Genomic DNA, 21,315 nt, shown 5'->3' on the forward strand with positions numbered 1-21,315 from the left:
AAAGGTAGCTTGAGAACGAGAGAGAGAAAGGACATGCTGGCTAGTCCCAACAATGAGAGGAGCCGTGGGAAGGACAATGCGAATCCATGGTGGTTAATTTGCACATGAGGAATGAGAGGGCTGGAGTTCTGGCAGGCTTCAAGCTCTCCCCTGTTGCCATAGCGCTGCCGGCTGAGAGAGAAGAGCGGGGGCTGGCAAGCTGCCTCCTGGAGGGAATCTCCTCAGATTTCGCTTCTCCTCGGGAAGGACTCCACAGAAAGGCATCAGTATCCCGTCCTCCTGGTCGCAAGGACACCCCGAAGGGACAGATAGCGCGGGAACCCGGAGGGGGCAGCGGAGAATTCCCCTCTCGGAAATAACCGAAGCCTTTCCACAGCTCATTCCCTGCTCCTTCCCTCCTCCCCACCATGCCCTACACAGAGGCAGAGATGCCTCTGGGGAAGGAGCGGGAGTTCGCGGTCAGTGACAGTCACTCCACACCTGGACCAGGCTAAATCCAGGCTCCTTAAAACAGAGATGTGCAACAGGCCCGGCTGAGCAGGGCAAAAGTCTTCTTTGCGCTCTCTTACGTCTAACGTTTTCCATACAAATATAAACTAACAAACCGCTCCCTACATACTTCCAAGGCTCAGAGATGGGTTGGCGACAGTTCTTTGGAAAGACTAGAAAAAGCATGCGGTGAGTCAGGAGCGGACTCACACTTCTCTGCTACAAACGGTGGAGCGAGCACAGCCCGCTAACGGCTGTGTGACCGGGCGGGAAGGGGACTCAGCCCAGCGGAGCAGATGCGTGCACGACCATGGCAGCGGGCGCCGGCGTCCCTCTGCACCACCCTTCAGTCTCGGGATTATTTGTTACTCTACTCATTACCAAAACGCTACTCTCCAGGGCTGTCTCTATAGGTATACTGGGCTAGAATTCAGAGAGCGCTCTCATCTAAAGCAGGCAAGCCCACCTCTTGCTAACGGTGCGCCCGGGAAAGATGTTTACATAGCTACCCTTGGAAGTCGTTCAGACTTCTAGAGACGGACCCTCAGCACCGGTTCTGAACCCCGGGTGGCGGAAGGACAGGCAGCCGCGCAGTTCCAGGCTGCAGGCAACCCCAGCGCTAGTTTCACGGCCGTGATTATGGATCAGACGGAATGCGAAACAAACCCCGCAATGATATACGGACCCGTTTAGCCATGTCCAAAGAAACAAGCATTCCTGAAGACGGTTGCTAAGAGCAACGTGCCTTAAGCACCACCTTTAGACCAGATGGAAGCAGAAAATAAGTACTACTAGGAATTCAGCACACGAGATCTGTAACAGCCTGGTGACTTTAATCATTACCCACCTTCCCCTCCGCACAAAAGCGTGCGCGGGAGGGGGTGAAATTTAAACAAAATCAAACCAAGGCACTACTCCCAGGCGGAGACAAGAGCTTCCAGCGGCCCCCAGAACTGGATATAGTGGCTGCTACAGCTTGCCGCGGCCAGCGCGAAGGCGGGAGATGCGCGATTTCCCCCCAGCCCCGCGGCCGGCTGGCGCCGCTCCGCTGCGGACCCAACTTTCGGCCAGTCCCCGCCGCCTCCCGCGGGGTTGGGAGCTCCGCCCGCGGCGCCGGCCGGCCGGGGGTCCCAGGGCTGCCGCCGTGGCTCGCCCCGGAGGACTTCCCCGGGCCGCGCAGCCCCCTGGAGCCGCCGTCAACTTTCATTCCCGTCCTGCCCTTCCTTGCTGCGAAACTTCTATAGGGGATGCAGCGGCTGCAATGTCTCCCTCGCTTGCCTGCTTGCTCGTACACGCGTACACACGCGCGCATAGGCAGGCAAAGCTGTTGAGGTTAGTTTTCACAGTTCAGCTGGAATAGTCTTTAACATGTAAAACCTCTCTGCTTTCCTGGAAATTTCATTCTGATCTATGACTCCCCTCTCTCGCTGTCTCATTTCTTTTTTCTTTTTCTTTTTTTTTTTTTTGGAGGGGGGGTGGGGGCTGACACCTCATACAACTTTCCTCGCGTAGAAAGGCTGCGTCTTTGAAACGTATCGCAAAGGCTCTTTCACGACCACCGCTTAAGACACATATCACTTCTCTAACTAAACGCCACTGAAGTGACAAGCCAGCAGGCAGCCGCTTCAAGCGGAAATCAGCCCAAAGGTCTCACTCAGATCACAGCGTCGCGCCCACACGGGATCGGCTCGGGTGGATGGAGACGGGCGGCCGAAACTTAACAACTAGTTGACAGATTTTTAACTGATCAAGCACTGTATTAGCGATGCTTTCCACTACTATGGAAACAAAAATGTGCATTACGAGAAAGCCACGCAAGCAGCGCAGAGCCTTAGGCAAACGCATTTGCCAGTCATTTTTCTCGCTATTGTTATTATAATTATCATCATCGTCGTGCCGTTACTACGGCTACAATGAGCTGCAGCCACAGAAGAAAAAAAAAACAAAACCACACAGCAATTCATCCCTCCGGATGCAAAATAAAGAGGGACTTCGGTGCCTCACTCCGGTAGCACGTCCCAGCTCTCCCCCAGCACCCCCTTCTGAGTCAATCCTATGTATATCACATTGAGGCTTAAACGCAGAATGAAAAAAGTGTCGGCAAATCTTACCAAATCTTAATACATGTGTGGTTCCTTGAGAATATCCAATCCACAGTAAGCAAAGAAGGAGTCTAATGATGCATCTGAAGACTGAATTAGTTAGAATAGGGGAAATAATCTTCATGATGTTTCTATGCACACACACGCTGCCTTACTTCCCCCTTCTAAGCCGTCAGGTTTCCCGGTAGGGTGAGAATGAGGATACGTAAACTGATGGCCCTCAGACACGATCACGGCATGGTCACAGAGAGAGGAGAGAGTCTACGCTTCCCAAACCCATTAGCAATCCCTGCATGTTCTTCATTCACTGCGCCAAGGAGCAACCTTCAACTGCAAGGAATGGTGGGACATCCATGTTAGTCGGGGGAGAATCCTTGAGAAATCCAAACACACACAATGTCCAGCCGAGTAAACCTGGGAGGCAAGAAAGGAGGAAAATCAATAGGTAATCCAGCTGGAGAAATCGCTGAGGTATCGCCACATAGCGAGAGTCAGTGAGCACCAGCCGTTTCAGTGGCGAAGCTTTTGCCGTGCTCCCATTCTACTGCACTGCTGCACAGCTTCTGACGCGAAGCCAAGATTAAGTGAGAGAAATTGAGATAGCTCTTCTCTTCTTAAGGCTGCCTGTCAGACAGCCTTCCCAATTTCTATTATGCAACCGATCTGATCGCCTAGCGTTGTCAGAGGAAAAAACAGCCTGGTTTTATTTACATGCTTCTAATTGTTATTAGTATTTCGGTTGCTCTAACAATAGCTATAAGGATCTGTAGCGGCGTGGGGGGGGGGGAGGGGGGGGGAATGGGGAGGGGGGGGGTGTATAAGGGAAAAGGGAATCGGTTGTGTAAAAATCAATTCGTGCATTTTAATAGCTGACTGCCTGGGTCGAAATCACTTAGCTTTAGAGTTGTGAAAGAGGCGGTTGACAATAAAGTCATGCAGGTTATCAGAATAACGTTTAGGATAATATATATATATATATATATCCTGATATTTCCACTCACTAACTGCTTCTCACGTTAATGCATGAAATAGGGTAGTGATGGCTTGTTTATTGGCTGTTCCTAAGAACTTGCTCCGGACCCGGTGATTACGGAGCACCAGCCTGCTTTCACAAGGTAAAGGGGAACCGGCAGCGCCAGAACAGCCTTGTTGAATGCACAGACCTGTTTTGCTCAACTTGCTTGAAATTGTAATGTTATTTAAAAGACAGTAAGTTGGGGACTTACTAGTTTATGTTTTACACTTTATTCTGCCACTCTCTTATTTTGCACTGCTTTCCTTTCATTCTACTATTATGGAAATATTGCTGTTCCTCCCTGTACTGAGAGATCTATGTAGTTTGTCATTTTGCAGTCCTCGGTGAGAACAATAGCACTTCTCAGTTTGATAGTGGGGTGTTGAGTTTCTATCTGCAAATGCAGCCACCGACTTTTGTCTTTTCACCAGGTGTTCCAAAAAAGATAAACTCATTCTGTGGACTACTTCAGATTTTCCTTGGAAATACAATTAGTTGTGTGCTTGTATCTATTAAAATACCTTGAACCAGGACTGTCAGACTTTGCAATCTAAGAGAAGCTTTTGCTGAACCTACTTAAGCTTTATTACAAACATTAAAAGATAATTCCTAGATTCCCCACCAGGAAAATTAATTCATTTTATTCTACATTCTGCCTACAGACATCTTTTGTCTCCTTTATCTCGCTCCTTGCTTTTTATTACTAAAGAAAATACCACTGAGAGACCTCCCCCACAGATACATACAGATGAGCACAGAATAAACCTGACTTTACAGAAATAAATGCCGATGATGCCAAGCTAATGAGAACACTCTGTGGAATCTATCAGAAGTAGAGCATGACAGATGTGAGGTACAGTTTATTCTTAAATAACATCTGTGTATGGTAGACATGTAAATAGGTAACAGCAGCATTTAAATTGTAACCTGTAATGTTGGTGCTCTCTATCTCTAAGAGTGTTAGCAATTCACAGTAACTTTTTGTCATTATGGCTTACTGATTTTCTCTGCACGCATTTACTTAAAACACTGTAAAATGCTGATGAAAAGAAATGTACATTCTGCGAGAGGATTATTAAACATCATCGATTTTTTTTTCCTTTAAGATGGAGGCATAACTGCAGTGTCAAAAATAAGTATCATGAATGGCTAGTTCTGCAGTCTAGCAGGGAATTCAATCAGACGATTTGACTATTGGAGCACTTTAAAAAGAACACCTCGTGTTAAAAGCAAGGATATCTAGCGACTCCTTCAGTTCACATTTAGAATATCTCCCAGCAAAAATGCAGAGAGATGCATTTTCTTGTATTTTCTATTTCGTTTATTCTCTTATACTCATTCATATTTTATCTTAGTCTAAGGAGAAATAAAACCAACCCACGTGAATACTATGAACGTTTGTTGTGTCCTTCCCCTGGCGTTGCTGAAATAAAGGGCTTTAGGCATCTTTAAATACTTTTTGAATTGTGGATGCACAGAAGTAGCTTCCTGTCTAAATGGATTTTTCCTTTTTTAAATTCAATTCAGTTTTGGTGAGCAGTTTTGAAAATACAGTATTCATAATCAGCTTTAGCACATTAGACAAGACATAAAGTTTGGGCAAAGTAACTCCTGTTATCAATCTGATTTTATAAGGTCTCTTGAAAGAAACCAACCAGCAGCTATCTGTAATCTAAGCCCAGCAGAGCTCCTAACTCACCGAGGGCTTTATAACTGAAATCATAAAACAACTTGTGATTAATTCCTTCTACGGTTAAATATCCAGCAGCCCACAGGACACCCCTGGTCGCACGCCTAAGCTGAGCCCCATCTCCGTTCCCCCCGTGCTCGCACCCGCCACCGCCGGCTGCGGCCCCGGCACCGCGGACAGCGCCCGGCGCGGCCCCGGCGCAGCGGGAGGTGCAGGCGGGCGGCTCCTCCAGCACCACGGAGAGCGCCCCCCGCGCCGCCCCGCCCGCCGCCGCGCCCCCGCCCCAGCCCCCGCCGGTGTCACGGCGCATTTTCTTTCCCTTCCAGTCACTTCGCAGCACGGAAAGGAAATTAAAATCTGTTATCGGCTTCTTTAAAGACACATATTATAACCTCGATTATGTTAGCTGGCCAGCTATTCTATGGCATTTTATGGGTTCAGAAGGAGTACAGCTCTCCTTAACTGCTATCACACATCGCCTAATGCTCTGTGTTAACATCACTCCCCCCTTCTTTCAACCCCTAGCTCCCACCTTGAAGGAAAGTCGCAATCAATGCAGAATTATTTTCTCAAGAATATCAGCTTCTTATGAAAAAGTAAATCTTGCAAGACATCAGACGTTTAGAACTCACTAAATATTTGGTGACTGAAGATCACTTATAGACTACACAACTAACTAAAGCCTCAGACTCCTCCACCCTAGATTCCTTTTCGGTTATTTGTACTTTAGCGTCATTTGTCCTTCGGGGAAGGGAAGGAAAAAGAAGGGTAGCCTTTAAGAAATAGACTTTTGTTCACCCTCCAGAATGATTTCAATATGAAAGCAGGTAAATGTTCTTAACGCCTTTCAGATTTCCTTCCCTGTGAGAAGTACAGCTCAAAGGTTGGAAAGCCCTAAGAAAATGTTATACTGGAGAAGCTGCTCTTGTGTTTTGGGGACTTGTTACCACTGTGACACAGGGTTTTTTCAGATTAAAGTATTTATGAAAATGCCCCCTACACTTCAGTGATCAGCAACTGGGAAATCTACAATTTTTGAATGTATGGGGTTTGATTTGTTTTACATTTTGACCATCTATTGTAGACAAGGTGGTAACACATCTTCAATACACAAGAACAACTTTCTAAAGAAGCTGATATAAAAACCAGTATTATAGCTTTAGATAGGGGAAAAAATAGACAATCTGAGGCCTTTGAACCTTTTCTGGGTAATAAAAGCCTACTAAATTTTTAGGTATGTGTCAAATATAAATGGTGAACTTACGTACATAGTGTTTCATTAGAAAGGGGAGATATGTGATACTGATTACCTTATATCAGACACTATATCAGACACTTTTTCCTTCAGAACTCATTTTTATGTGCTGTTATCACAATAAAAGTTAACCCAGTTCCAGCTAGCTGCCACCTACTGGGATGTATAGTTTTACCGTATTACTTTAAAAAGGAAATGGCTTTCGTTTTCAGGTCATAGCTGTGTATGTAAGAATCAATGATAAGACATTTATATCACTCAATCTACTGTTTTGTCCTCTTCCAACAACCACTGATATAGTGTGCATACAACACACAGTCCCCAAAGCTTTGTTTCTTGGATATATTTCGGCAAATCCTTGCAAATGCTTCAGATTCACATGCCACCACAGTCCTGCTGTTGCAGCCTGGTGTAAGGAGAGCCATAGCTTACCGCAACACCTGACCAGCATCTCTAGCTCTCTAGAAACAAGTATTGCAGCTTTGCTGACAAAGCAGTAATAGTCCTCCCTTCTTAAACGTTTGCCAAAGTATTCAAATAAATGTTGATATTATCATTTAGAAACACATTGCGGCCCACTTGCACTTCAGTCCCACCAGCTATAAAAAACATAGGTTCTCTTCTTTCTGTTATTAGCTCAGTCCAAATTTACAACCAAGTTTCTGCTGTGCCGATGATTAATGACATTTTAAGGTGGTAATTAATTTTTAGCTCGTGGAAAGACGTGTATTCTAATTAACGAATTGAGTATGCAATAGACTTACTTGCTCAGGCACTTCTGAGCATCACAGCAATGCCCTTTCCTTGCAGGTTTTAAGCAGTAAGAACAAACATTTATGACATTATCTACAGATCAGCCTTTCGTCCCTTCAGTTTGCTTTGAGGCTGGGGAAGCTGTGAAAGATTTTGGGAGGAGAAGGAGGATGTTTAACGTTTCCCATGCTCTACTTCCCCAAAAGTTTCTGAGGAAAACGTGGAAAAGATTTCACTATAATGTACTCATTCCTTTTCAGTGCTCGCACAGCTCTTGCAATCATGCCTCCACTCCGTAGGCAGTAATGTCTCTTGCTTTACACAGAGTGTCAGCACCCTGGCTGGGTTAGCGAGGGATGCTCACCCAAAGAATGCTGAACTTGTTCAGAAATAAATGACAGGGTTGCCGACAAGCCGCAGGGGGGGCTGGCCGCGCCGAACGGTGGGGGCCGGGTAGGGGCAGGAGGAGACCTCATGAAACAGAGACACTGTTGTCCACCCACAACTCTAGCGAAGTTAGAGCCCGTTTCTCACCTCCGCTCCCCCAGGAGAGCGGGGGGCACATCCTCACGGCTGGCTGCTCGGCCGCGGGACCTGGCCCGGGAGCGGCTCTCCGGCTGTGGGGGGCAGTTCCGCGCTGCCGCGGGAGCCGGGCGGGGGGCAGCGGGGGCTGCGCTGCCCGGGGCTCTCCCCCCGCTTCCCACCCCTCCGCCTGTAGCTGGGGGACAGCGGCGGCTCCCACGGTGTGGAGCAACGCGGGAACGCAGAGAGGAAGGCGACAGGTTTGAGTGCCCCACAGGAGGGACAGACCTGGGCGGCAGGAGCCTGCCAGCCCAGTAGTGCTCGGGTTCGCCAGCTCAGCGCCCGCCTTTGCCCGGGGACACCTGGCCAGGAGACATCGCGGCGTGCAAGCTCTAGGCACAGCGCGGCTACGGTGCGACCCCCGCCGCCCCGCTTTCCCGCCCACCCCGTCCCCCGTCCCCCGCCCGCAGCCCCTCATTGGCATGCAATCCCTCCGGCCGTGGCGGCCAGCTGAAGACCCCGGGACATCCTCCTACCTTGAGCTGCGGGCGGGGAAGCGGGGAGGGAGAGGAAGGTGGAGGCGGGGGGAGGAAGGGCGGTGGCAGGACGCCGGGGACTGCCCGGGCTGCGGTGCAGCCGGCGTCCGGGCACCACTGACGGCGGCGGAAAGCGGCGGCCGGGCGACGAAGAGGGGGGGAGAGGGAGGGGGGGAGAGGGAGGGAGGGAGGGAAGGAAGGAAGGAGGGAGATCCGCCTCCCGTCGGGAGCGCCGCACAGCGCCCTTTAAAGGAGCAGAAACCCGCTTCCTCCACGGCCGCCGCTCCCGGCTCCCCGCAACGCCAAGCCTCGCCGCCGCCCCCGCCGCCCCCGCCGGCCCCGCTGCCCACCGGCGGCCGCAGGGCTTCGCGGGCGGCAAAGCAGAAACGCTCCCGCCTCTTCCCCCCCGCCCCCCCGCCGTCGCCCGAGGGACCAGAGCTGGCCAGGCGGCGAGTTTTCAGGGCGTTAAAAGTCAGAACTGCTAATCGGGGTTCCGGAGACCCTTTTGTAAACCCTGAGGGGGGTGGGGGTTGGACCCTGCCGCCCGCAAAACGACGCTCAGCGACCCCTGCCCGTCCCCGACTTGCCCCGTCGGTGCGGGGCTGCGCGAAGCGTCCCTACGGCAGCCTGCGGGAGTGCTGGGGAAAGTGCGGGTGCCTTCGGCTGCCTCTCGACTCCTTCCTGGTGCTGAAGCCCACCTGTCTCCGCTCCTTCCCTGGACTAGCGGGGACTGAGCTCAGGCACTTTCCCACACCCCATCCAGGCTGAAAGAGGGTGCGAGGAGGGGGAGAAACCCCCTGCAAGGGCGAGCAAGGAGGGCGAGCGCGCCCTGCGGGAGCCGCAGCCGCCTCTGTCCTTCTCGCTTGACTCTCCCCTAAGCGGCAGCGCCGCGGGAAGGGAGCTCTGATAACAGGGCCAGGGCCTCCCTAATCAGCTGGGGTGTGAAATGCGGTCCTCCCTGGCGGGGTTGCCACTCTTTTCCCCTCCCGCCCAGCCGCGCTCGGTCCGGCAGCGCCACAGGCATCTGCCGGTTCTGCCCTTCTGCCGATGGTGATGCGCCGCACGATTTCCCCTGCGCCTCCCCTCCACCCCGCAGCCTCCCCGAGGTCTCATCTCCGGGCAGACGTGCTGTGCAGTTAGACAAGAAAATCCCCGTCCCCTCGCCCCTCCCTCACGAAAAATTTCCGTTCCCGGATCGGCGGGGGAACGCCTCCCGCACCCCACAAAGGATGCTCAGGCGTCACCCCGCTTCATCTGCCCAAGCGATCAGCGAGGGAGCCCTGGTTATCGGAGGCGGGGGGGCTCGAAGAGCATCGAAGAGATGGGGCTGGGGCGGGTGAGGGTCGGTGACTGAAAAGCTCCTATAATGAAGTAAACAGCAGAGTTGTTGTGCGAAGTAAATAAATAGTCAATGATCCCATTGTAGAGCCGAGCGCAGGCGGCACAGCCCGCGCCGGGCTCGCCGCGGTCGGGGCTCTGGCCGCTGTGACTTGCAGCTTAATCGGCCCCACGGCACAACCCGTAATTACTAGCAGCGCACTTCCCTGGCCGGCAGAAAATTCATTAGTCAGTTCGTTTGCCTGGAGCTGTAATGGAAATAACTCCTGAAAAAAACCAAACCCACTGCTAAAGCAATGCGCTTTGTGCCGCCTTAGGAGGTAAAGGGGCCGGGGAGGAGCCGCGCCGGCAGTGAGCGGGCGGCTGGCGGGGCAGCTGAGCGGGACGGGGTGGCGGGCAGCTGAGCCCCGTGGGCGCCTCGCGGGAGGGACAGGGACCGCCAGGAGCCCCACAGCAGGGCCCAAGGGATCTCCGCGATCTCCGGGAAACCGACGCGGGGTAACGCTGCGGGCAGGCGAAGAGTGGGAAGCGTGTGAGGTCGGAGGAGCCAACATTTGTGCGAGCCGTGACTCGGCGATTCCGTCCCTCTTCTGTCACCGCTGACTGCATTTGCGCTGTTACTATCCTCAGTTTTCTGACCCGAGAACGAGGCACACATAAAAATACGTAACTCAAAGGTGTTTCTCTAAGATGAGAGAAAGGAAGGCAGGGATAAAAAAGGGATGTGGCATTTCAGCCCCCAGAGTGGTTCTAATACTGCAGACGGATTGTGTAATACACTCATGTAATCATTTCACCTCAACTACATTGATGCAGAGTCTTTTCCCTTGTTGCCTGGGTTACATTTCTGTCCAGATGTGGAGCCCTCAATGCCTTTCTCAGACAAGAATGCTTTACGCAGAATCAGGAAAGAGGTTCCCAGTGTCACCAGTGCTCTTATCAACACATATCACTTCGGATATTTAGGGACTTTGCATACGTCTCTTTATTACTCAAATAAAGAAAGTTGGAGCAGGAAAGTTGGAATAAGCCTAAGATCACACTGCAAGTCAGTGACATGATGGCAAGATACTCTGGAATTCTCTCTTCTCAGGCCTTGACTACTGCAAAACCCCATAATTTCAATACTGACAAAATTCCTTGTTATGTTTCTACCCAGTTACACTGTGGGAACTTTGAACTTTATTGGTATTGATCACTAGAAAGTTACACATAGGAAAACACAGGCCCAAGTCTGTCAATAATCAAATAAGGTGTACCAGAGAATTTGTAACACAGGGTCCTGGACTCTTAAAAGAAAAAAACCCCACCAAACTTATTCGCTTGCTTCCTTCTTTTTTATTTCTGATAATTTTTATTGAAATTTAAAACTTTATCAAATAACAATGTTTCATCTTTTCACTAGCTGTTTAAAATGAGTTTTATAAGTGCCAATAAGAATGTTACCCCATTAAAATGTAAACAAACTTGCAAAGATCTTTGTGAGAATGATTTTTTACTTTGTTTTTCCCAGCATTATTTCTAAATTTATAGAATGAAATAATCTGGGTTTACTGCATTCCTACCCCATTAGGTGCATTTAAACCTCAAAGTTAAAAGTAGTGTAAACTTGTAGCCTAATTCATTTAAGCCTTCCAAAATGAAATCGCCTAAGGATGACAGATAAATTCTTGCCCCACAGAAATCTATCACTAGTACTCAGTACATCTGAATATTTAATACTTTTTTCTTTTCTGGCTTTATCTTTCAATTTGGTTCAGCTATGATAATGTAAACACTGACAGAATTTAAGATCTTTTGGAAGAGTTCCCATTGAATTTTTTGAAAAGGTCAGATCTGTGAAGACCCCAAACTGACCAAAATAATCTCATAGGGATTCTGTTTGCTGAGGCTTAACAGCCCTAAACAAATTCTGTCCAATTTAATGATGCAATTTTGATTACTGACACTTGTTCAAGATGAGTGGTTCATAACTTGCTCCCTGCTACAGAAAGCACCAAAGCAAATTTTTGGAGTGTCAGACTGCAGACAACTGAATATTTTGTTCTTCCTGCCAGTCATTGTTGTATTTTTTTATCCTCTTGCATTTGTGGACAACACTGGGTGGTCTTTCAGAAAATCTATGTCTTACTGCTATGGCATAAGGACTCATACAGCTCGCAGGCAAAGAAAATTTTTAGTTTTGCCAAGGAAAATCCTCCTGAGTTTTGGCTCTTCACAGCTGGTTGCAGCTTTTAATGATGACCTTGTATACTCACATTTTTGGTCAAGCTGGCTGCACATATCAAATCTTGTCCCTTCAAACAGAAAAATGAGCCAAAGCAAGATGAAATAAAACCAAAAAATCTTTGTCGAGAAGAAATAAATCCCTGTTCTGTATTACCCACTTGAGGGAGACAATGAGCCATAGGTTACATTCCTATGTCAGTTTGATGGATCATATACAAAACTGAACTTCTAATTGATGAGGAATTTCTGCCCACTGTGTTATTGTTAATTTTAAAAGTATTGACCTGTGTAACTCAGCAGGCGTGATGCTTCTCATAGCAATTCATTGACCTATATGTCTGACGGTTTTCTCTCTCCTTACTGTCTAGCAAGATGGCATCATCTAATGACTTTCACTGATAGGTCTTAGGCAAAAATGTCTAGAGTCTTTTCACATGTTTGCTTTAAACAGCTTTATGGCAAGTGACATCACTCTTCCTCTTACCTGCAGAGGACATAGAGATGAGTTTATTACTGTCTCTAAAATCATATTCTGAACATCTGGAGAAATACTGTGCAGGAAGATAAATGTCACTTCTGTCTTCAAGAAGATCAAGGAGGACCCAGGGAGCTCCTGGCCAGTCAGTCTCTCCTCAGTCCCTGGGAAGGTGATGGAGTAGCTAATCCTGAAAACCATTTCCAGGCACATGAAAGACAAGAAAATCTTTAGGACTAGTCAGCAAGGATTCACCAAGGGGAAGTCATGTTTGACCAACTTGACAAACTCTTAAAATTAAGTGTCTGGCTTGGTGGATGAGGGGAGAGCAGTGGATATTGTCTATCTGAACTTCAGTAAGGATTTCCGCACTATTTCCTATAAGATTCTCATAAAGAAGCTGTTGATGTACGGGCTGGATGAGTAGACAGTAAGGTGGATTGAAGAGTGGTGGAATAGCCAGGCCCAGAGGATGGTGATCAATAGTGTGAAGTCTAGTTGGAGGCCAGTAACTAGCTATGTACCACAGGGGTTAATACTGTGTACAGTCTTGTTCAACATCTTCATTAATTGTTTGTATGATGGGTCAGAGTGTACCCCCATCAAGCTTGCCGATGACACCAAACTGGGAGGAGTGGCTGATGCACCAGAGGATTGTGCTGCCACCCAGAGGGACCTCAACAGGCTGGAGAAATAGCCTGACAGGAGTGTCATGAAGTTCTACAAAGGCAAGTGCACCTGGGGAAGAACTACCCCATGTAGAACTGCAGAATCATTTAGGTTGGAAAAGACCTTTAAGATCATCAAGTCCAACCATTAACCCAGGACTGCCAAGTCCATCACTATACCTGGTTCCTAAGCACCACACCTACACATTTTTTAAACACTTCCAGGGATGGTGATTTCACCACTTCCCTGGGCAGCCTGTTCTAATACTTGACTGCCCTTTCAGGGAAGAATTTTTTCCTAACATCCAATCCAAACCTCCCCTGGCATAACTTGAGGATGTTTCTTCTCTTCCTGTTGCTTGTTATGTGGGAGAAGAGACCTGCCCCCACCTTGCTACAACCTCCTTTCAGGTAGTTGTAGAGAGTAGTAAGATCCCCCCTTGAGTCTCCTCCTCTCCAGACTAAACAACCCCAGTTCCCTTAGCCGCTCCTCATGAGACATGTACTCCAGTCCCTTCACCAGCTCCGTTGCCCTTCTCTGGACACGCTCCAGCACCAATGCGTTCCTCCTGAAGTGTGGGCCCCAAAACCCAACACAGTATTCAAGGTGCAGCCTGACTAGTGCTGAGTACAGGGACACAATGAATTCCCTTGTCCTGCTGGCCACACTATTTGTGACACAAGCCAGGATGCTGTTGGCCTCCTTGGCCACCTGGGCACACTGCTGGCTCATGTTCAGCTGGCTGTTGACCAGCACCCCCAGGTCCTTTTTCAACAGGCAGTTTTTGAGACACTCTTCCCCAAGCCTGTAGCGCTGTGTGGGGTTGTTGTGACCCAAGTGCAGGACCTGGCACTGAGTCCTGTTGAACCTCATACTATTGGCCTTGGTCCATTGATCCAGCCTGTCCAGATCCCTCTGCAAAGCCTTCCTGCCCTCAAGCAAATCATCATGTTTCCATGATGGTGATTATGTCATAGTCCTCCTGCAGCACAATGGCTTCCACCTCCTTCTGTTTGTTGCCCATGCTTTGGGCATTGGCATAGACGCCCTTCAGCTGTGCTACTGATCTCACCTCCAGCCCTGGCATGCTGCCCCCAGGCTCATCTCTAAGGAGCTTGGTTTTATTTCTTTCCCCTTTTGATTTTAGTTTAAAGTTCTCTTGATGAGCCCTTGTAACTCCTGACCTAGAATCCTTTTCCCGCTTTGAGACAGGTGAACCTCATCTGTTGCCAGCAGGCCTTGTGCCATGTAAACTGTCCCATGATGAACCCCCCCCAAAATTTAGCCATTGACACCAGGCCCAGAGCCAGGTATTGACCTGTGTGATATTCCAATTACCCTGCAACTGGCAGCATAGAAGAAAACACTACTTGTGCTCCTGATCCCTCAAGCTGTTGCCCCAATGCCCTGAGGTTTCTCTTGATTGGCCTTAGCTTATTCTTGTTTGGAATTCATCATTTCCTACTTGGAAGATCAGTAATGGGTAGCAATCAGAGGCCCATACCAGACAAGGGAGTTTTCTAGTAACATCACTTACCCAGGCCCCAGTACAGGCTGGGATCCAACCAGCTGCAAAGACCCAGGGAATCTGGTGGACACCACCTTGAATGTAAGCTAGCAACGTGGCAAAGAAGGTTGATGGTATCCTGGGCTGCATTAGGAGAAGTGTTGCTCACAGGCTGAGGGAGGTGATCTTTCCCCTCAACTCAGCACTGGTGAGACCACACCTGAAATACTATGTCCAGTTCTGGGCTCCCCAGTATAAGAGGCACATGGACAAACTGGAAAGAGTCCAACAAAGGATGAAAGGACTGGATCATCTTTCATATGAACAAAGGCTGAGAGAGAAAGCTGAAACTAGTTAACCTGGAGAAGAGATGTTGCAGGGATCTTTTCAATGTGTATAAATACCTGAAGGTAGGATGCAAAGATGGAGTACTCTTTACAGTAGTGTCCAGTGACAGGACCAGAAGCAATGGGCACACACTGAAACACAGGAGGTGCCCTCTGAATACCAGGAAACACTTTTTAATGTGAGGGTAACCAAGCACTGGCACAGGTTGCCCAAAGAGTGTGTGGATTCTCCCAGCTTGAAGATATCAAAAAACTGTCTGGACATGGTCCTGGGCAACTGGCTGTAGGTGACCCTGCTTGACTGGGGGGCTTGGACTAGATGACCTCCAAAGGTCCCTTCCAGTCTCAACCATTCTGTGATTCTGATTATCTTGTGTCCCAGCCTAGTCTACTGTTCTCTAGACAATATCTAAGCATCTCATAGTTATCAGTGCTTTTGCCAGAATGTTTCTATTTGGTCCATACCATTGCATTAGTGTGCAGAACTGTATATAGTACAGAAAAGACCACAATAAAAGCAGTGAATGGAAGGAAACAGTATTATTACTGTTTTCGAGTTCCCATCTTATTCAGAAATCCCAATATAATATTTGATTCCTTTGAAACAGCATGATATTGTAGGTTCATATTTGTCTTGTCACAATAATGTCTAGGTGTTTTCTGCTTAACTACCCCCCTGACTAGCTGCTTTCTCATTTGGATTTGCTGAGCTACTCATTCTTTCCCAAGTGTAGAATCTTGTGCTCATCCCTGTTCAATATTATTCTTATTTTTCCAGAACACTTTTTCAATTTGTTGAGGCACATTCTAAATTCTGGGCCTAACCACCACCATTTCTGCAGTTTCTCCTATATTGTCTTCATCAAATATTTAAATGAGGCAGCCAGATCATTAATACTTGCACTAACAAATGTGCAATAGCAGCGTAGCAGGACATAAAAAATTCTAGAGGAGTCTTTTTTTTTTTCTCTCCTTACAGTTCAACAGCATACCAATAAAATTGTTTTGCGTTAACTTTTACATTCTATTTTGCTTATGCAAATTACATGTCTTGTCCAGGCTTGTTCTCAGAAACTCTATAGTCTTGTTTATGAATACCAATATATTTTATCTAATGCTTTATCCTTGTGTTTTGTTCTTTGAGCCCGAAAGAATTTCCCCTCCCCACTTTTAGAGAAAAAATACATGTAGGAATATGTATTCTATAGACTTAATGAATTTGTGTATGTCTAGCTTTTTACAAATCCAGTACTACTTTAGATGCATGGAATAAAATATTAATCGCTGGACCAAGAAAACCCTGTGGCAATAAATGAAGCTTTGAAAAAATGTAAAGATGGAGCCTAAGTGGAGCCAATTACATGATTGAGACTTAGTTTTGCATCTAGACTCAGAAGTAATCATAATGGGTACAAAATTGAATAATTTTAAAAAACAAACAAACCAAAACAGTTAATTCTTACAAGTACAATTCTGAAATATCTACAAGCAAAATTTTTGGTTTATGTCTTAAACAAGAACTGGATACACCACCTTATAATACAGCCTTAAGCAGTACTCCAATAGATAGTAAGAATCAGGCTTTAGTCTAATAAGTGGGGAGTGGAAGTTTCCCTAGTATGAGATAATGCCCAATAGACAGGTAACTTTGAACTGTAAAGGAAGAGGACATTGTAAAAATGGGAAAAAAACTTTGATTTTACTTTGCAACTGAGTTATTATTCCAATAAGATTTAAACTTCAGTAATAACTGTGCTTTTTTCATGTCTCTCTTAGAATATATTGTATAAAAGATTAAAATTTATCATGCATCAATAAGCTGCAACAGGTTTTGTTCAGCTGTATAGTTAAATTGCCAGTCTACTGGCAATATACCCAAACTCTCCATACATGGGGAACTTTTTGTTTGTTGATCACATTTACAATATTAAAAGACAATTGTGGTGTTTTTTTCAAGTATCTGAGTCACGTATCCACTGTGAATTCATAGAACTAATTTTCAGGGGGGAACATAGCAGGAGAATTTGTGCTATATATTGTTCCAAATGCCCATAATACAAATAGGATTCACAGGTAATATTTTTGTGTTTAATATACAGCTGACAGTAGGGCTCTGTCCTCAAATATGCAGCCATTTAAACCAAGTAATCTATTATATAGTCTGATTAATTATAATTAATCTCATTCCTTTTCCTAGGATTTAGAAGTAGATGTGAATCCATTGTCAAGATTGGGATATATGGCACTACATACTGCATATTGGTTGTGGTGACAGGCAAACAGCAGCTTAGCCCTCAATACTAGCTGCTCACTAGGACACCTGTTAAAAGGTGCTCAATTGACTTCAAATTCTCAGAATAGAAGAATTAAAGTTTACTAGTGTGTAGAGAATTACAAGATCTGTGCAGTGTTTAAATCTCTTTGAGGTTTTGGAAAGTGATTTTCACCTAAAGCAAGCCTATGCTCCTAATCTACCTTGAAATTATTTTAGTTAGACTATATAAAGTCTATTTGGTCCATTTCAGGGGAGGCAAGGAAATTGCTCCACTATTCAAACCTAAGCAGTTTATCAGATATGGAAAGCCGTTTCTAGTATGTGAAAATATGCCCTGGGGCATATTCCTCTACAATATTCATTTTAAGTAGATAGGAAGTTACATACCCTGGCACTGTATTATAAAACAGAATAATGACCTACTTTAGCAATGATAGCCATAAGTGATGTAATGGGGCCACAAATAATATGTAAAAATAAACACCTTAATTAAGTTATTAAAAATCTTATTTATCCAAACTCTTATTTATTCAATACTTTTAACATTTTAGGCATTTATAAGCACTTTAATTCCTTAATTTCTTTCCTATCTTATTCAACTGCTAGGAAGAAGTGGCAAGTTTCACTTCCATGTGAGTTTTTAGAACAAAAGTCTTAGCTTCTGGGAGAGCAACTTGAGCATTGTAGTCATCATGTTTCAAATGTGCTTAAACACCTTGTCAAATTAGAATCTGACTTAGAGAAACTAAGAACTAAGCAAGTAAGTTAATGAACTAAGAAGCTAAAACTAATTAACTAACTAAAACTAAGAAGCTAACTGACTACAACTACCTGAAAGGAGGCTGTAGCAAGGTGGGTGTAAGTCTCTTCTTCCACATAACAAGCAACAGGAGGAGAAGAAACCACCTCAGGTTGTGCCAGGGAAGGTTTATTTTGGATATTAGGAAAAATTTCTTCCCTGAAAGGGTCATCAAGCATTAGAACAGTCTGCCTAAGGAGGTGGTGGAATCATCATCCCTGGAAGTGTTTAAAAATTGTGTAGATGTGGTGCTTAGGAACCAGGTATAATGATGGACTTGGCAGTCCTGGGTTAACGGTTGGACTTGATGATCTTAAAGGTCTTTTCCAATCTAAATGATTCTATGATTCTGTGAAACCATTTAAGGCTGTGCAAGGACCCTCCTTCTCTGAAGGTTATGTTAGTACCCATATGCAGGCTGAGAAATGATGATTACATTTCATTGATGAAGAATGCCTAATTCCCAGGTTCTGACAGCCCCCAAAATTATCTTGATAGCTTAATTTCAATATATTGTTGAAACCTGTTATCCAGGAAAATCTTCTAGAAGTGAGAGGGACAAAGGAGGGCTTGTATTTCATTATTTGAGATTGCTAAAACTGGAATTTTAAACTTGCTGAGAGAAAAAAGGTTGTTGGACATACTATTCTGAAAGAAAGGGCAGGACAAGCAAGAGATGATGAACCAGTTCTGTGAAGAGCAGAACCTGAACTTGGAATGGAAACAGAAAGTGAAAATCAGAAAGGGTAAGAGAAACTGAAAAGTGTTCCTGAGTTGAAAGGCTCCTTGGAGGAAGGGAAGAACTGAAGATAAGTATCAGAAAGAAAATATTTTAAACTTACTGAAATTGCTTGAAAGCTGAGAGAAGACACTATGTTGGAACAACAGGCAGAAGGAGTGAAGTCCTCCTGAAGACAAAAAGAACCACACAAGGTATTCTTGGATAATTTATGAGAGTTTGATTCTCCTTAAGACTATGTATAATGCAAAATGTCTTTATGAAAACATTTTAAACTCACAGTCTGCAATTATTCTAATTAGCATTTTACTCCTAATTTGGCTTGTTCATATGTCTATAACTGATGAACATTGGCATCAATGAATGAACCTTGAGAACACACAGGATGAGACAGTCATTCTTTATCAAAACCAATGTCCAGTCTAAAGAGATAAAGAGAGGCTGAGAAACTTCCCAGTCTCCTAGATTTACTAAAAAAATTTAAAGATTTTAAAAAAGGCACACTTTCAGCATGTATTTTTTCCTCCTAATAGGTAAGAGGCACTAGTCGGGTATCTCTTGGTGGAAAAGAGACACATCTCCTTTTCCAAACTTAACATTCCCTGTTAGAAGTCCTTCTGGAAGAATATCTAAGTCAAATGAAAATTTTTATTTCAACAAGATGAATTTATGATGAACAGTGAGAAGGAGGAAACAAGCACATTGTATCAAGACTTAATTTGTGGTCAAATGCTTTACTGTTTTTGTTTCTTCTTTCAGACTTTACATGAATCCAAGAAGAAAGAACTAGAATTAATGATACTCTCATCTTCCACGTTTTATTGACAAGACTTTTACAATTGGAAAACACAACCACCACAACAAAAAGGACAGGGACAATTCTAAAAATTACTGAAGAGGGAACTGAGACAAAGTGCAAAAAACCCCAAGTGAAAGCTAGCTCTTACAATAATTTCTTATACCCGACTGCGTATTACATAGTTGAAACACATATGAACAAATGCAGTAATTCTTAGTTTTCCACTTTTAACCAGAGATGGGAACATTTCCACAAATTATAAGAACATTTTCATGTAACTCCCTACATTTTACAGTAGATAGCACTGTGAGTCAGATGATTAAATAAAGTTCAGAACTTCGAGCAGCAGGTTTTTCCCCAGGTCTCACAGGCAGAAGATTTGAGCTGATAATTTCACATAGACCTCTCCATGGCAGGTAAAAGGTGTCTTGCAACAGTCTAACCAGCTGGTCTATAACACCCAAAGGAGCAGAATAAACTTGGATTAAATCACTTGGTATCTGAAATCTAAGACACCCACATACCTGGAACTAATATGAAGATGTGCCTAGTAAATTATCTAAAGAACCAGTTCAGGTTGGTTTTATTTACTTTCTTGTTTGTAAATACACCTTGTAGGTAGTATTATCTGTTATTTCATGGTAACTGCAGGTTTGGGAAACATGTATTTCAAAATCTAATTACTTTTTTCCCTACAACTTTAGTTTAGGAAAACCATACATAAACCTCTACAAGGAAATAAGAATTTGAAGTACCTACAATTGTAGTCATTCAGAACACAAAAATACTTTTAAGAAGAACTTCTTCACATTCTGAATCACTTCTTTTTATGTCATAGCATTGAAAATGTTTTGCTATTACATTGTGAAAGAGCAGTGCTAACCCTTTTTGCTAAAAGAATCTTACTAAGACTACAATGTGTCCAACATTGGCAAAGCTGGCTAAACCAGTGCAGTGTGCTTTTCCAAAACCAACCATTTCTAATCTTGCACTTTGAGCTGCAGTTCCTTAGCTAGAGGCTCACAAAATGGAAATCTCTTGTTATAGTCTATCTATAATTCATCCCGATGTAGTTCAAAACTAGTGGTTTTGCCTGCCATTTCCCCTACGGTGTTCATCCTGTCCTTTCATGCTTAAGTAAAGAAGCATGTATCTATAAATTACATAAGAAATTAGCAAATTAAATAGGAAACCCTCAACTCCTCAGTGGGTAGTCCTATGCAATTTAATAAACAGAAAAATAATAGCAATAATATAGCAGAAGCTACAGTCTTCCCAAAGTAAAAAAAGATGACAGAGGTCTTGACTGATGTTACTCATAAACCCTCACTGGGCTCTGAATCTCTCCCAGACTACTTATCTTAGTTAGTAAAGAAAACAGCTTTTTATCAAGTGTTTAATCATTAAATTCCTAGAATAATTTGTTCTTGTTTTGCAGTTCTGTCAGAGGATTATAGCCTAGCATTTACCAACAGCTGATTTTAAGCAACTTAAACTGCTAGCAGTCTTCACTTTGGCATAGAGACATAGTGTTATTTCCATTTCATTGGCAAAAACATTAACTTCAGTAGCAAAAGCTACAAAATTTTTTTCAAAATTTTTGCTTCTTTGCAGATTATTTTTGGCTTACTTTTTTTGTCATGCATTTGATTGTTCAGGTGCATCCCCCTTTCTGTAAGGGTGTATTTGGCCTTTAATATCTCAGTCCCTGGCTTTTAAATGCTAAAGATGGTGATAGTGAATAAATATTACTAAGGGAACAGAGATAAATCCACA

The 21,315-nt window shown here is 45.0% G+C and overlaps 1 protein-coding gene across 1 annotated transcript in view; it reads right to left on the bottom strand.

The window, feature by feature from the left end:
* GRIK2 (glutamate ionotropic receptor kainate type subunit 2) overlaps window positions 1-8,496 on the bottom strand; it is a 416,307-nt gene extending 407,811 nt beyond the window's left edge. Inside the window, exons 1-2 of the mRNA XM_055714896.1 lie at window positions 8,363-8,496; window positions 2,601-3,005 (exon numbers count right to left, since the gene is read on the bottom strand). Of these exons, the coding sequence (XP_055570871.1) occupies window positions 2,601-2,715 (115 nt within the window). The 5' untranslated portion in view covers window positions 2,716-3,005; window positions 8,363-8,496. The remainder of the gene's footprint in view (window positions 1-2,600; window positions 3,006-8,362) is intronic.
* Window positions 8,497-21,315: the final 12,819 nt, after the last annotated feature.

Source organism: Falco cherrug, chromosome 6 (genome assembly GCF_023634085.1).
Source record: "Falco cherrug isolate bFalChe1 chromosome 6, bFalChe1.pri, whole genome shotgun sequence".
Lineage (NCBI taxonomy): Eukaryota > Metazoa > Chordata > Aves > Falconiformes > Falconidae > Falco > Falco cherrug.